This window comes from Manis pentadactyla, chromosome 3 (genome assembly GCF_030020395.1).
Source record: "Manis pentadactyla isolate mManPen7 chromosome 3, mManPen7.hap1, whole genome shotgun sequence".
NCBI lineage: Eukaryota > Metazoa > Chordata > Mammalia > Pholidota > Manidae > Manis > Manis pentadactyla.
The window spans coordinates 109,916,525-109,934,636 of NC_080021.1; the positions used below are offsets into that span (position 1 = coordinate 109,916,525).

The 18,112-nt window shown below is 33.0% G+C and overlaps 1 protein-coding gene across 10 annotated transcripts in view; it reads left to right on the plus strand.

Moving 5' to 3' along the window:
• MLLT10 (MLLT10 histone lysine methyltransferase DOT1L cofactor) overlaps positions 1-18,112 on the plus strand; it is a 288,476-nt gene that overhangs the window by 207,516 nt on the left and 62,848 nt on the right. For 7 of the 10 annotated variants that reach the window (XM_057498271.1, XM_036880905.2, XM_057498277.1 and 4 more), the window contains 3 exons: positions 2,554-3,123; positions 9,851-9,895; positions 10,730-10,762. In XM_057498271.1, coding sequence (XP_057354254.1) covers positions 2,554-3,123; positions 9,851-9,895; positions 10,730-10,762 — 648 coding nt within the window. The remainder of the gene's footprint in view (positions 1-2,553; positions 3,124-9,850; positions 9,896-10,729; positions 10,763-18,112) is intronic. The other 3 variants (XM_057498272.1, XM_057498278.1, XM_057498273.1) reach the window with 3 other exon arrangements.

The following is an 18,112-nucleotide window of genomic DNA, read 5'->3' on the forward strand; positions in this document are numbered from 1 at the left end:
CTGCTATAACAGTATGTGCAGTTCATTTTGAATTTCAGTTAAGCAAGTGAAAACCTACTGTTAAGTTAACCATAGTGAAAAATAAATTTGTTGTTTCAAATTCAAAATGAACTGGGCAGGCTGTATTTTGTATGGCAACCCTGTTTTGTGGAAAGCAGAATAACTGAGCTAAACTTCAGAATATTTTAGCCCTATGTTCTAGGTTTTTTTATTTTGTGTAATTTTTAATGTGACCATGAATATTTTGAGAAATATAAATGTTAAAACTGTTGACAATAAATATATTAGTAAAGTTTACAATAGATGTCTTTTCCTGATCCTCCCCTTTGCCCCTAGGAGTAAATGAAGGGGGAAAATTGTCCGTTTTTAAGATTTGTTCAGGCCTTTGCTGCTAATAAATTATATCCAAAATATACCAGGATATAATTTGAATATGGAGAGAGGTTGCCTAGTTTGCTGACTTCTCATTAAAAAGTATTTCATATATTTGAAACTAATAGTTATTTTGGACTTCAAGATTTTCAAGTCCCAGATTTTTTTTTTTTTTGCCTTACATAGCAAAAATTAGACGAGTAAGAAATAAAATGCCAGATTAAAAAAATAAATAAATTTACTTTACATTGTTATTTTTATGACATTTTGGAAAATAAATAGTAAAATTAATTAATTGAAAACAAGACAATTAATTGTTAATGTAACTTCATTCACATTTGAATGTGACAGTAACAGAATTAAGTCATCTCTTCCCTATAGTTAAGACCCTTTTTTTCATAGTTGAAAATGCATTTTTGAGTTTTAGAACTTTGAAGTACTAATCCATAATTTAGGAAAAGGATCTCATTTTCTTAAACTTCACAACATTGATGAGTCTTTCCTACCTCTGTTAAGACATGGTAGAGAATGTGTTATGTTTTCATATCTGAGGTAATAGTCTACAAAGTTTTAAAAATTGAAATTTAAAGGTACAGTATTTAAGATAAATTTTTTTCATTGTAGGTAGTATGTGAATTTTAGAAAATACACATTTAAGTATTGCATATACTAAATGTTATTTGCTACACTGTAGTGAGCTTTTAACACCAGCTGTAAAAACAAAAATGTGTAGGAAAAAAAACAGATGGTGACAGATCAGAATGGATAATAAAGAACTTCTTTATAGTTAATTAAGCAAATTGCAGTTATTCTGAAGTGATTAATATAATGTAAATGATCTCTTAATATTATGTTTCTCTATATAGACATAACCTGAAAATGCTTATAGCTGAATAAAACATATCTTTTGAAAGAGCTAAATTTTAGAACTATTAATGTTCTTTTTTAATAAGCCATTTAAGAAGAGCTTAAAATTTTAAAATCAAAACCTTGAGGCTTTAGTTAAAAGTAAATTATTTCTTGTGTGTGAGGAAAAAATACCTCTTTAAATATTTAGATGGACTTATGTGTGATTTCTTATGACTGTACTCTGCAATAAAATTTAACACTTAGCTTGAAATTTCCTTTCCATTCCAATAAAACACTTTTTTTTGAGCTTTTGCTTTTAAATGTAATAGTTAAAATGTGGTATAGTTTAGTTTTATGAAACAGTAGGTGTGTGGTCACAACTCAGTTCTAAACACTTATCACCTCACTTGGCAAGGGTGAAGGAGAGGACTTGGTGAAGTGGGGCGGTGGGCCAAACTGTTGTTTCATCCCAGTCATGTTGTCTTTCTATCAAGTTAACAAGCACCTTGAGGTTCTTATATCTCATAATGACATGGTGGGCTACTAATGTTCTTTAAATAGTGGAGAGAGAAAAAGCAGTTGTGGAAGAGATTCATTAGAGGTGCTTCTCCTATGGTTTTACTTTTATAAAAGCAGTAGCAGAATGTTAGTAGCTGGTTTTTTTAATGCAGCTTTGTGGGAAATGGACTGGGAGAAATGTAGGGTATATATATTAGGTTCCATGTGATCATTATTATTTTTTTCAAATCCATGTTTTGATGGGGTGGATTTAACTGAATTCACCAAAGTTATCTTGAAGTTAAAACATAGAATTTATAAACTAAGCAACATCTTTTAGTTCTTACTGGAATGTTGGAAACATTTAAAATTATATCTTTAAAAATTGAAAAACTTGAAGTTCTCCCAGCCTTTAAAAGTCCAGTTGTAGTCTTGTCAGTCTTCTTGAGACTTGGCTGTTCTTCAGGCCTTTCTCAAGCATACACAGGTATTTGGGGGAGAATTAAGGAATGCTGCCATGGTCAAAGGTAGGTTAAGTAAAATACATCTTATAACCTGGTAACTGTTCAAGTAATAGCTTGCATTTCAAGAGTTAATATTTAGTTTAATACCTGTAAAATGACAAGTATTTTTTAAAGAGGATTTTATAGATAAACTTGATTACAGTAGTAACCTTTTTAAAATCTAGCTTTGTTTCACAGTGATGTCCTAAGTTTTCTAGTTAGTTTTTTTCACCATCTCTTTTTGATGATTGTATCATTTCTACTTCTCATGGGAACTTTTGCATCCAATTTTTTCTTTTCCTACCCCATTTTTTTTTTTCCCCCACTACAGGCAGTTTTTCAGGAACTCCAGGCAGTGTAAAATCATCTTCGGGAAGTTCAGTACAGTCTCCCCAGGATTTCTTGAGCTTTACAGACTCAGATCTGCGTAATGACAGTTACACTCACTCCCAACAGTCATCATCAACCAAAGATGTACACAAAGGAGAGTCTGGAAGCCAGGAAGCGGGGGTAAATAGTTTTAGTTCCATAATTGGTCTCCCTTCGACCTCAGCGGTTATTTCACAGCCTAAAAGCTTTGAAAATTCACCTGGAGATTTGAGTAATTCCAGCCTTCCTACAGCAGGATATAAGCGGGCTCAAACTTCTGGCCTAGAAGAAGAAACTGTAAAGGAAAAGAAAAGAAAAGGAAGTAAGCAAAGTAAGCATGGGCCTGGTAGACCCAAAGGAAACAAAAATCAAGAGAATGTTTCTCATCTCTCAGTTTCGTCTGCTTCACCAACATCATCTGTAGCATCAGCTGCAGGAAGTGTAACGAGCTCTAGTCTTCAGAAGTCTCCTACATTGCTCAGGAATGGAAGTTTACAAAGTCTTAGTGTTGGCTCATCTCCAGTTGGTTCAGGTAGGGAATTTGCCCATTTTTTTTCTCCCTTATTCCCACCACCACCACCCTTCCTTTACACAAAAAGTAAATTCATTTTAAACTATTGTTATGATAATACTTTGAGTTGCTAAGGGACATTTAATTATCTCAGTCTCAATGGAACAAAAAAGTGTTATGTTCTTAGATCTTAGCCAATTGTGTTTGGCACTAATATTACCTTACTAAATATAGGTTAATATATAGTTTATTGGTCTTTAATTTCTTACGAGACACCTAAAATTAATTTCCTTTTTTTTTTTTTTTTTTTTTGCTGCTGTTGCACAGTAATTTAAAAACCAAACTCAGAATTCACATTTAAGGTGTGAGAGTTTCTGCACTATTTTTGAATTGGTATTTGTTTTTGAGTTTCCTTTCTCAAAACTTCAACTAGTCTTCATTTTCCCAATTCCTCACACATATCTACTTGAATTACTCAATCTGGAATATTTTTAATCAGTGATAAATGATTTAAATTTATGAACCTTAATTTTATTCATGCAATATCTAAAATGATGTATATTCTTTTTGTTTTCAAGTATGTTTAACAGTTTTTTGTCATTTTTTAAAGTATAGTACAAATGAATTTATGTATGTTGTTACATCATTGGGATGCTTTTTTAATCTGTACTTTGTATTATGAATATTTCAATTTATAAAAATTTTAAGATGCACAATTATAGACAGAAACTTAACAGTTTAGATATTAGCTAAATATCAACATTCATCTTTTACATTACATCTTGAATTTGTGGCAGATGGTTTTAAATGAGTGTTTATAAACCTCACCCCTCTTGACTTTAGATCTCTGTAGAAATGATATAAGGTATTATAGATTTGATCATTTTTATTAGTTGGTAGAGAGGATAGGTAGGAAATCATATGGAAAAATAATAAATACAGTTCAAATGAAGAATGTTCATGTGTATTTTATAAATAGACTTTTGGATTGTTTTTTATACTTGTTCAGATATTAGTTTCAGTAAACATAAAAAAGACCATTCTGAGGGAGAAACCATGTGTAATGGTCAAATGTGAAAAATAGTAAGTATAATCTGTTTTGTGCCACAGTCTGTTAAGTGCTTTATATTTATTATATTGTTTAATCCTTACAACAGTTTTATGAAATAAGAGCTATTAATGTCCTTATTTTACAGGTGATAAAACTGGGGCTTAGACAGATAAAATAAGTTGCCCAAGAGCACACAGCTAAGGATTTCTTTCCATTTCTCATAGTTAGCTAGCTTCAGCGCCTGTGGTGGACCTGTTTGACAAGTGTTCTTGAGAAATGAGTGGAAACTATGGAAGGATTGTTTCATCAGTAACATTAAGGGTGGCTCTAGAGCAGGATTTCTCAGTCGCAGCACTGTTGACATTTTGGTTGGGATAAATCTTTTTTGTGTAGTATGGTCCTGTGCATTATAGCATGTTTGTCAGGATCTCCGACCCCTAACCACTATGTGCCAGTAGCCCCCAAGATTCCCTCTACCCCATTGTGATTATAAAAAAATTTGGGGTGTATTTGCAGATCATCCTTGGTTGAAAACATCTGTTTAAAGGGGCAAAAATATAAATTGCAGTGATAAATAAGTTAATTGAAAAGGTTCAAATGTATTGCACACTTGAATATGTATTTTATTTACATAATATGTTTCCTTTGAGAACAGAAGGGCTTAAGCAGTTAGTTAGCCTTAACTTTTAGTCACAAAAAGTAAATTGTGATAAATTTACTTAGAAGAAATTGAGTTCATATTCATTTTTACAAAGGGCACTGTAACCAGATGAATAATTTACTGAAAAATTAAGCTGAAATTTGCATTTGTGAAAAGAGATCCTCACTGATTTCTTATACATGGAAGCAAAGCTGAAAATTACTGCATTTCAGAAACTTCATTTGGATGCCATTTGAAACATACAGCCTCATATTAATGGACTTAAATACTGATTTACATCCCTGAAAAGATTTTCATACCTATTACACATATTTAGGGACATTATAGATGTGGGCAATTGTATACTTTACACAGTATTTGCTTCAGTAGGGCAATGTTTGTGGTACATGTATGGCATAAAAATATGAGTTTGTTTCCCTTTTGCATCACTGTTAGGTAAACAGAAATTTAAGAAGAAATTCCCATAAGTATTATTATTTATGAAAATAAAAGACTTAAATTTTGACTTGAAGGATTTTTTTCTTAAACGTGTTTAAAATCACTCTGAAAATTGTATATGTCTTGTTAAAGCTATAATTATGGAATAATATTAGTTACTTAAAACTATTTTAGATTATGTGTTCTTTAATTTTATAGATTTTAAAGAAGTTTTATGACTAGGTCACAGCACTCTTTTATTGGTGAACATAGTAGTCCTAAAAAAAAACCTGTTCTTAACTAAAAGCCATGGATTTTAGGAATTACACCTTCTTACTATAAGTTTAAGAACTGGTAACCACTGTTGAAAGTTAGTATGTGCTATACAGGCTTAAGCACTTGACAAACATCAAATATTATTACTCATTATGTGAAAGAAGAAGCTGACAATTCTCATAGCTCTAAGTGGTGGAGCTGTGCATTTTCCTTGATTCTAAGACACTTAATTATAAAATTTAAAGGATGTTTGCTGATGAGGGTCTAAAACCACACTAGAATAATGTCAGTCATATTTTAAGTAGTGGGATCAATGAGAAAATTTAAGCCAATAATTTAATTTGCAACAGAGTATCTCTTACTAGTATGAAAATGTTCAGTTTTCTTTTGTACTAATTTTAGATTGAGAACTCATTAGTAATTGTAAATGCAGGAAACTTTCTCATGTAAATAAGTAGGAAGGAAAAATATGTATACTGTGTACTATGTTATCAGGAATTGTTTTTCATGATGCCCATTTAAAAAGATTAATTTGCTTTTATGACAAGTTGTTAATTTAGTAACAATGAAGGTGTCCTTTTTAAGAACCAGTAGGCTATGATGTTAAACTGTAACATGCACTATATAGCTGACCCTTGAACAACAATGGGGTTAGGAGCACCACTCAGGACTTAACTATTAATAGCCTATTGTTGACCAGAAGTCTTAACCAACAACATAATTAACTCATGTTTTGTATGTTTGTAAGTATTATGCAACAAAGTAAGCTAGAGAGAATAGTTTTTTCAAATTGCACCAAATCTCCAAAAATTTCTCTATTATACTTACTGAAAAATAAATCCACCTTTTAAGTGGACTGATAGTTTCAGACCTCTTTTGTTCGAGGGTCAACTGTAACCCTAGCTCTGTGAGGTTAGCAGCTATGTTTGTCATGTTCACCACTGTTTCCTCATTGCCGGCACCATGCTTTGCACATAGTAAGTGCTAAACATCTGTTTAAAAAAAATGAATACTGTTAGTAGTCACTGAGTACATATCATGTGGTAGTATCCCATGTGATTTTGTACTTGCCTTCCAAGTGTTTATAGCCAGGCTGCCGATGAAATTATTTGTCTATAAAGCTTTTCATGTAGTATTTCTGGCCAGTTAAGGGTATTTAAGGTGGAGAAGATGAAATTTGAATTGTACTTTGGAGGAGGCAGAAAAAGACCAACAATATAATCAGAAAAGGAAGTAAAGGTATATTTGAGGGATAAACCTAGTAGAAATAAGAAGCTTGTGTTTGAGGGATAGTTTAAGGTAATATTGATTAAATAGGGCAGGATGAGTTTGTGAAGAGTTGATGGTCAGGCTGAAGAATTCAAAATTAACAGGTTAGTGGTCTTTCTTCCAGAATAAGCATCCTGGACTTAATTCTGATAACTTACTATTAAGCGAATTTCATTAATGGAGAAAAAAAAATTGCTTCCATCTGCTAATGGTAATGGTAAGACTTTTTTTTGAGAGCACCTAACAGTCTCTAAAGAACTCCATAATTGTTACCTAGTTTGTCCCTTGAAACAACCTTGTGAAATCGGCAGGGCAGCTACTATTGTTGTTATTTCTCCTGTTTTACCATAACTAGGATATAAAGCAGAAGTATCCTAGCAAAATTTAAGTACTTAGCAATTATTACTTAATTGTGATTACTTAAAGCAGTCACATTTTCTTAAAATCATTAGAACATCAATTTAACACTAATAAAAGTTCTCTCATGACATGTTCAACGTATAGTAGTGTGTATGTAGCAAGATATGTATTCTCGGAGCTCCAGATCCAATTAGAATAGAAACCCAGAAAAACACCTGTAAACTCTTTGTTGTCAAGGGTTTGGATTGTAAGATTTGTATTATAATAAAATTATATTATGAATCCTCATTAATGACCTGTTTTACAGTAACTTGTACAAAATGAAAAATTAGTGTATTGTTTTAAATGGCTACTAAGAGTTGTAAGTTTTGGTTTATAGCTTATGTTAAACCTTTGAAGTTTTTACTACATATATTCTTCTGAGATCTTAACAAGTGGGCACACAGTCTTTAGAAACATTGAAAACCAGTGTAGCATTTGGAAGAGTTGACATGTTGGATTTGTCCTTTTCCCTATTTATGTAAACCTCATGAGAGTTTAAATTTTGCTAAAGTGAAGGTTAACATTCTTTTTCCTACAGAAATCAACATCTTGTTATTTTCTCTGAGAAAAGTCTGGTATTTGTTAAATGTTAAGGAGTTGATCATTTAGAGTTAACTTCATTTTTTTGGGCATGTTATGGCTTTTCAAAGTATGTGGTTCCCTGTTTTTTAAAATCTTTGTGTCTAGTTCTTTAATACAATGCTGCTATACCTTTCTAGGTTAAGATACTTGAAATCTATTTCAGTGATGGAATTTTTTTCTGATGGTCAATCTTTTTGTTATGGTCCTATGTACTTAGTCTTATAGTCTTAAAAAGATTTCACAGAGGTAAGTTATAAATGTGAATAAAGAGAAATTTGTTCTGGCTTATGTTCAAATAGGGAGGTTATGATGGTTTAACTTGAGCAGGTATAACTATGAAAATGTTTTGTTAAATATATTCCTGTTTATGTCACATCTTCTGAGTTGTGAAGTGAAACTGAGAAGTCTTTCCCTGGTAAAACTGATTTAACTACAAATAGGCTAATTCTATAAGCAAATACCAAAATCATAAAGATACAAATATTAATCCAATAAACTCACAAGAAGAGAGTTACTGATACAGTATCATATACCAGGGAGTAGATACAGTTACTGAGCATAATTCAAACCTATCTTAATGACACATGTTCTGATTTTCTATATATTGATTATATTGGGTCATAAATGAAAGTCATACAGGATATTGGATGCTGTTAAGACCAAGATATACCATGGAATTTGCTTTCTTAGAAAAACCCTTGATTTTTGTATTGGTCCTGGGTGATTTGAGTATTTGCTGGCCTGCTTTCTACAAAAAAAGTACTACATCAAAGGTCAGAATAGCCATACTGTTTTTTTCCCCATTGAGAAAATCCTTCTGCTATTATGACTTTCTGATTATTTTTCAGCACCATTCCAAGCATCTACTATTTCTCTGCAATGTGCTGTGTCAATCTCTTAGTAGGCCTCACTCCCTATTGAACCTTACTTGTGTTGAATTTGTTAATGAAGCGTTAAGGTGGTAAATTCTTCCACCATGTCTTATATTTGAGTGTCATCTGGAAAGGTCCATAAACTAGTCTACAGAATTGAATTTTTTAACACTACCTAATGTAAAATTCTTTTCACATTACAATGACGGAAAGTGAGTGCTGGCTTGCTCTACCTTGCTTTGTCTTTCTTATTTTAAGTTATTCAGAGTGGGACCATGATGAGACTCTACTTCTGAGGTATATATGTGGGTAGATGTGTGAGTCATAGTTGCTTGGAAGGCTTGCTCTGTTGTACATTTGATTCCTAAAGGTCATGTTTTTAGTTAAATAATAGCCAGAGAATTCCCAGATCTCCCTCCTTTAAACAAATTTGGCCAAGTGTTAACTACAAGGGAATGCCAGTTGTTTCCAGGATTAGCAGGCCAGGTCCTTTGAGTCACAGTTTTAATGCTGGTTTTATCAATTATTTTTCCTTTGGAATGTCATGTAGAAATTTATTTCCCATTTTCTGAGCAGCTCTTGCTTTTAGCTGTGTTTTACTGCTTCATGTCATCCTTTGCTTGTTTTCCTCATTTGGATGTAGTTAAAAGAGGAAGAATAATGGCTTATTCATTCATTACCATATCAAAAATGAAAGGTACAAGAAAGTAAACTGAGTGTAGTTTAATGACTTTTGTACATAATGGATTTCCACTCAGATAAAAACTAAATTTCATACTTAAATGGTAATTTCTAATTGACCACAGTATTAAACTGTTTCTAATAGACTGTTCTCGTCTAATGAATTATATAAAGCACAATAGTTTATCATATTGCCTAACTACACCCCCTGTTATTAGTAAATCCATTTATTTCTGGACACTTGTCAGGCAGATTCATTTGTAAGCCCTTATGCCTTTCTCATTCTTTGCATACCCGTGTACACACACACATTCCCATACTATCCCATTAAGACTTGTGAAAATTCCATCATGTTTGGTCTTCCTGCCCCCTCACATCCCAATTACTGGCTTATAATTTCTCTTCCCACAGTTCTATTTACCCTTCTCAGCTAGATTTTTAGGTGAATGTTTTCCTGTTTTTCTGGCCTGTTTCTTTTTCTACATTTGAGTCACTGGCAACTTCTTTGCTGATTTCCTTTCTCCTCCCTCCCAACAGAAATTTCCATGCAGTATCGGCATGATGGAGCTTGTCCAACAACCAGTAAGTCCGGGAACTGGGTTGGTGGCCCACGCTTTTTGACTCCCCTAACTCTAGTGTTTTTCTATTATATTATGCCATCTCTGAACCTCTAAATTTTAATCTTCAAAAATACAGTGGGTTCTTAATTGAACAGATTTCTTTTGCCTCCAAAAAGGTATCTTGCTGCTTTGTCCTGTGTTTAGGATCCATATTGTAGTCAAATTGTGACCAAATTTAATTATTGTTGGCCTTTTTATATGTGCTTCCATTTGCTGAATTGAGACTTCTTTTCCCCAACGAGATAATATTTTCAGTATTTTGGTTCCCAGTACTCTTAATGTTAATGTAACTTTTTAATATTTGTTGGCATTAGCTAGCTTTCTTGCTTAGACATTTAAATATATTGAGACTGTTATACTGAAATCTAGGAAATGAGAATGTTTGGTTAGGTTAGATGATAAATGATGTTTTTCTTTATAATAAATATTGCTGAGTGTGACCAGAGGTGGATTTACCTGTATGGATACTCACTTACAGCAAGAAAGACATTACATAGACTTCTAAGCGTCTTTTAAAAAGTAACTTTACGTATATATTTATTACTAAGGAAATGTGTCCTCATTATGACAATATTCTAGCTTATTATATATAATAGGTAATATATTGGCTAACAAACAACAGTGTTTAGAAACTTACACCATATAAAAACCGAGTGAAGCATGCTGTTTTAATGATTCAAGCAATGATATGTGATAAATGGATTTCTATTAATATTGATTCAGTCTATGCCTATGTATTTCTTTTGTGTGTTTGAGAATGATCTTAACCTGAAGTCCTTTTTTCCTTACTTAAAAGCTTTCTCAGAGTTGCTGAATGCAATACACAATGGTAAGTCTTATTAGAACCTTCTCTGGTTGTTCATTTATCACAAGGTTGCCTTTTATAGAGAATCCCAATGGAAAGCTTGTATGTTCTACTGATGAGATGAAATTCAGCTCTGCAGTGAGTCAGTTGTTGAGCACCTTAGTGAAAACTTTTTGTAGATTGCCTACAGGAAAGACAGTAGGTCAACAGAGTTCATCAGTTTGGTTTTGTAAGGCAAAATGGTAATAGTGTTGTTTTACCTTTATGAAAGTCTTTTTTCTATTTTTGCAAATAGTTTTTCTAGTTCTTTTGCATTCTCCCTTGCCAGTACAGTAAGTAATTATTTTACCCTGGTATTCCATATATTGAATAAATGGAAGATAGCCTTTTAACTTATGTCTAATTTGGGACTAGTATTTTATAGAGGAGTTGCATCTTCTGCAAGGTTGGGTTCTGAAATAAGCATATAAGAAAATGCTATCTTTTTTTGCTTTTGTAATGTAAAAAAAAAACTGCCTTATGCAAAAATGTTTTGATAGTTTCTTCAGTTTCAAAGAACCTTCCTTAATCCTTTCATGTCCAGAAAAACCTTTATGCATTTAGTATGATCTTTGTTGATTTTCTTTTTCAGTTATTGACATAACTCTTATTTGTTCAAGGCTGTTCATGTGAATCCAGGCATTTTTCCAATGCATTCTCATTAACTTTTGGAATAATCTTGCATATTTTGCTAATGCAGTTTAAATCAGTCGGTTTGCTTTGTGTTTTGATTATATTGTCAGATGTTGACGAATCTATGGCCAGCGGGAGACTAAAGGCATGATGAGCAGGCATAGACACTAGTGTTGATAAGAGGATGGTCTGGGGGGAATGAGAAACCCATTTTTTTAAGTGATCATTGTATTAACAAATACATTTATATATAGCTCTTTTCAATGTGTAACCTGAAACTCCAGAGTCTTGATAATGAATATTACAGATAACAAGGAATTCTTAAACATTAGGTTATCTTCTAGAAAAGAGATTGGAAACATTCTTGAGAATAAACATGATGTTACCACTGTTTGGTAGAAAAGTATAAAAATTGAAGAGGCTTCACATTTTTATCAGTTTGCAAAGAAAAGTTTACACCTGCTGTTTGATTTTGGGATGTTAAAATTCAGAGGCATGCTGAAAGTTTGAAAAGAGTCTATGTAGGGTAAAGAGAAAGATATTGCGGGGAGCAGTTGTTGCCACATAAATCCTTTGCCATTATTAACTGACAAGTCTGGGGTATGTTAATTTAATGGGAAAGTTGTTATGTTTCTCTGTATGTGAGTGAAATTAATATCATGGGATTAATATAATGAACACAGGTTTTCTTGAAAATTACGTGTTTTACAAGATTGTGTTTGAGAGAGAACTCGCAAGTATTGTTAGATACCTGTGTATCCTTAGTCATATAATATAGAGAAACAAAGTAAGTAACAGACTTACAGTTTTTCTTTATTTTTTTAATTATTTGTTTTGTATCTGGAAGTTTATACCTTTTGAAACCCCACATGAATATTGCCCATTCTCCACTCCCTGCCTTCAACCACCAGTCTGTTCTCTATATCCATTAGCTTGGGGTTTTGTTTTTATTTTTGTTTCTTAGATTCCACATGTGAGTTGGATCATATGGTGTTTATCTGTCTTATGTCACTTAGCATAATGCCCTCAAGGTCCATCCATGTTATCACAAATGGCAAGATTTCATACTTTTTTTTTGATGGCTGAGTAATATACTTTGTTGTGTGTGTGTATATTTACATTTTAATAAGATATATATGTATACATTTTATAAAATATTTTTGTTACCATTTATTAAAATGTATATATACACATTTTGTAAAATAAAATTTTACATACATTTTTCTTATCCATTCATCTATTGATGGGTATTTAGGTTATTTCCTTCCATGTCTTGGCTACTGTAAATAATGTTGCAGTGAACATGGGGGTACATGTTTTTTTGAGTAAGTGTTTTTGTTTTCTTTGGATAAATACCCAAAAGTGGGATTTCCCGGTCATATGGTAGTTCTATTTGTAATTTTTTGAGAAACCTCCCGTTTTCCATAACTTTATCAGTTTATACCTACCGACAATGCATAGTGGTTCCCTTTTCTGTACATCCTCAACAACACTTGTGATTTCTTGTCTTTTTGATAATAGCCATTCTAACAGGTGTGAAGTGATGTCTCTTTGTGGTTTTGATTTACATTTTTCTGATCATATAGTGATGTTGAGCATTTTTCATGTACCTGTTGGGCTCTGTATATCTTCTTTGGAAAACTATTCAGATTCTCTGCCCATTTTTGAATTGAATTTTTTTTCACTTGAGTTATATGAGTTCCTTACATATTTTGAATATTAACACCTTATCAGGTGTCTGACTTGCAAATATTTTCTCCTACTCAGTAGACAGTCTTTTCATTATGTTGGTGGTGTCCATTGCTATGTAGTAGCTTTTTAATTTGGTGCATCCTACTTGTTTATTACATTTGGTGTCAAATCAAAATTTGTGACCAGTGTATAGAAACTAACTGCCTATGTTACCTTCTAGGAGTATTATGGTTTCAAGCCTCACATTTAAGACTTTAATCCATTTTGAGTTTATTTTTGTATATGGTGTAATATATGGTTCAGTTTTTATTCTTTTGAATGTAGCTGTCCAGTTTTCCCAGCACCATTTACTGAAGAGGCTGTCTTTTCCCCATTGTATATTCTTGCCTCCTCTGTTATAAATTGATTGACCATACATATATGTGGGTTTTTTCCTGGGTTCTCTATTTTGTTCCATTTATCTGAGTGTTTTTATGCCAATACCATTACTGTTTTGATTACTATAGCTTTATAATACAGTTTGAAACCAGGGAGTGTGATGCCTCCAACTTTTTTTTTCTTTCTCAAGATTGCTGTGGATATTTGGGGTCTTTTGTGGTTCCATATACATTTTATGATTGTTTGTTCTAGTTCTATGAAAATGCCATTGGAAATTTGATAGGGATTGCATGGAATATAGATTACTTTGGGTAGCATGGACATTTTAATAATATTCTTCCAATTCAAGAGCTTGGAATATCTTTCCATTTATTTGTGTCTTCAATTTCTTTCATTAATATCTTATAGTTTTCAATGTCTTACAGGATTTTCACCTCCTTGGTTAGTTATTCCTAAGTATTCTTTTTGATAAAATTGCAAGTGGATTGTTTAATTTCTACTTCTGATAGTTTATTATTACTGTATACAAATGCAATAGATTTTTGTATATTGACTTTGTATCTTGCAACCTTACTGAATTTGCTTAATTCTTACAATTTTCTGATGGAGTCTTTAAGGCTTTCTATATATAATATGCCATGTGTAAATAGTGACTGTTTTACTTCTTCCATTCCAATTTGGATGACTTTTATTCCATATCTTGCTTAATTGCTCTTGACTTGTATTTTGAATTGCAAAGACAAGTGTAGGATTGTCACCCAGCGCAGTGACATTTAGCCTATGGAGGATTGAGGGAGAGTTACTTGGACTTCATTGGAAAAAGTATTGTTTGTGTTTTCTTTTTCAAGTGTTGGCTTTTTTTTTTAATTGTAAAATACACATAACATAAAATTTGCCATTTCAGACATTTCAAAGTGTGCAGTTCAGTAGTGTTAAATATACTCCATTGTTGTACAGCTAGTCTCCAGAACCTTTTTATCTCATAAAATTTAAATTCTATAGTCATTAAACAACATCTCCCCATTTACCTCTTCCTCCAGCCCCTGGCAGCCACCATTCTACTTTCTGTTTAAATGCATTTGATTACTCTAGATAACTCATGGATAGAATCATACAGTATTTGTCTTTTTGTGAATGGCATATTTCACTTAGCATGTCTTCAAGGTTTATCCATGCTATAGCGTGTGTCAGAATTTCTTCCTTCTTAAGGGGTTAACATCCAAAATATATAAAGAGCTCATATTCCTCAACACCCAAAAAACAAATAATCCAGTTAAATAATGGGCAGAGGACCTGAACAGACACTTCTCAAAAGAAGAAATTCAAAAGGCCAAAAGGACCGTGGAAGATGCTCCACATTGCTAATCATCAGGGAAATGCAAATTAAAACCACAATGAGATATCACCTCACACCAGTTAGGATGACCAACATCCAACAGACAAGAAACAACAAATGCTGGCGAGGATGGGGAGAAAGGGGAACCCTCCTACACTGCTGGTGGGAATGTAAATTAGTTCAACCATTGTGGAAAGCAGTATGGAGGTTCCTCAAAAAACCAAAAATAGAAATACCATTTGACCCAGTCATTCCACTCCTAGGAATTTACCTGAAGAAAACAAGATCCCAGATTGAAAAAGACATATACACCCCTATGTTTATTGCAGCACTATTTACAATAGCCAAGAAATGGAAGCGAACTAAGTGTCCATCTGTAGATGAATGGATAAAGAAGATGTGGTACATATACACAATGGAATATTATTCAGCCAAAAGAAGAATCCTACCATTTGCAACAACATGGATGGAGCTAGAAGGTATTATGCTCAGTGAAATAAGCCAGGCGGAGAAAGACAAGTACCACATGATTTCACTCATTTATGGAGTATAAAAACAAAGCAAAACTGAAGGAACAAAACAGCAGCAGACTCACAGACTCCAAGAAGTGAGTAGTGGTTACCAAAGGGAAGGAATTGGGAAGGGTGGGTGGGGAGGGAGGGAGAAGGGGATTAAGGGGGATTATGATCAGCACACATAATGTAGAGGGGTGGACACGGGGAAGGCAGTACAGTCGGAGAAGGTAAGTAATGACTCTCTAGGATCTTACTATGCTTATAGACAGTGACTGCAGTCGGGGAGTGAGGACTTGATACTATGGGTGAATGTATGTAGTAACCACAGTGTTGTTCATGTGAAACCTTCGTAAGGTTTCATGTCCATACTTCAATAAAATTTCCTTCCTTCTTAAGGCTGGATAATATTCCATTGTATGTATATATCTTCATTTTTTTTCTCCACTTATCTGTTGAGGGGCATCTAGGTTGCTTCCACCTTTTGACTGTTGTGAATACACTGCTTTAAACATGAATGTACAAATATCTGTTTGGATCTCCATTTTAGTAAGAAGTATAATTGCTGGGTCATATGGTAGTCTTATTTTTAATTTTTAACGATGTACCGTATTGTTTTCCAAAGTGCCTGCCCTATTTTACATTCCTACCAATAGTATAGAAAGTTTCCATTTCTCCACATCCTTGCTAATACTTTTTTTGATAGTAATCCTAATGTTTGCGAAAGGTCAAATATTAGCTTTTAAATTTTTTATTCTTATATTGAACATCAAGCAATAAAAAGCTTGAGACTTGTCACTGGTGGAGGAAGGAAAAGGAAGAATTTACATTCACCTTGTTTTCCTATATTCGTTTTCTATGGTTGCTATAAGAAATTATCACAAACTTACTGCAAATTTACTATCTTACATTTCTATAGGTTAGAAGTCTGATATGTATCTCACTGGGTTAAAATCAAGGTTTGACACTTTGTTCCCTTTTGAAGGCTCTAGGAGAGACTGTTTCATTATTATTTCTAGCTTCTAAAGGTTGCCCACTTACCTGGCCTAGTGACACCCTTCTGTCTTCAAAGTCAGCAATGTTGGGTGAAGTCCCTCTCATACTTCCATCTGTCAGGTTCTCAGATTCAAAGTTTATGAGGACTATGATAATTAGATTGGGCCCCCTCAGATAATCCAGGATAATCTCTCCATCTCAAGGTCCTTAATTTAAACACATTTGTGTAATCTCTCTTGCCATTTAAGGTAACATATTCACAAGTTCTGGACATTAAGGCATGGACATCTTTGGAGCAATGGTGAGGAATTATTCTATCTACCATATCTGCGTGTAATTTTTAACTGCCTCCGTATATTAAAGCACAGATTAGCAGACCTTAAGGGAGAAAGAGACAGCAGTAAAATAATAGTAGTGGCCTTTATTAAACTTCAGTGGATAGATCATCCAGGCAGAAAATCAAAAAGGAAGTAGTGGCTTTAAACAGCATACTAGATCATAAAGACCTAAAGATATTTATAGAATATGCCATCCAAAAGCAACAAAATGTACATTCTTTTCTATGACATATGAAATATACATATAAATGACATACAAAAATATACATATGAAACATTTTCCAACTTAGATTGACTGTATGTTAGGCTACAAAACAAGTCTTTAAAAAACTTTAGAGAATTGCAATCAGAATAAGCATCTTTTTTACCACAATTCTATGAAACCAGAAATTAATTACACAGAGAAAACTGGAAAATTGACAGATTTGTGGAGATTAAACATGCTATGAAATAACCAGTCAGTCAAAGAAAATCAAAACAGACAAAAATGGAAGAGTAACAGCAAAATTTATGGAATGCAGCAAAAGCAGTTTTAAGAGGGACTTTCATAGATGCCTACCTCAATGAGCAAGAAGTCTCAAACAACCTAACTGTACCTCAAGGAACTAGACAAAGAACAAAGCCCAAAGTTAGTAAGGACGGAAGTAATACATCAGAGCAGAAGTAAATGAAACAGAGACTGAAGACACAATAGAAAATATTGAAGAAACTAAGGGCTGGTTATTATGAAAAGATAATCAAAAATTGACAAACCTTTAGCTAGACTCATGAAGAAAAAAGGACTCAAAATCAGAAATAAACAAGACCTTACAGTTGATAACACAGAAATTCAAAGGATTGTAAGGAGTACTATGAAAAGTTAGTAACAACAAATTGGACAACCTAGAAAAAAATTGATAAATTCCTAGAAACATACAACTTACTAAGACTGAAGCATGATGAAATAGAAAATTTGAACAATTTACTAATAAGGAGATTGACTCAGTAATCAGAAACCTCCATACAACCAAAATTCCAGGACCATGTGGATTTACTCGTGAATTCTACCAAACACTCAAAGCATAATAAATACTATTCCTTCTTAAACTCTTCTAAAAAAATAGAAGAAGGTGGAACTCTTCCAAACACGTTATGAAGCCATCATTACCCTGATAACAAAACCAGACAAGGATGTCACACACACACACAAAAAAAACCTCCAGGCCAATACCCCTGATGAATATAGAGACAAAAATCCTCAACAAAATATTAGCAAACAAAATTCAATAATACATTTAAAGAATCATATACTGTGATCAAGTGGGATTTATTTGGGGGAAGCAAGGATGGTTCAAAATCTGAAAATCAGTCAATGTGATACATCACATTAACACAAGGGTAAAAATCATGGTAATCTCAATAGATACAGAAAAAGCATTTGATGAAATTCAGCATCCATATATGATTAAAA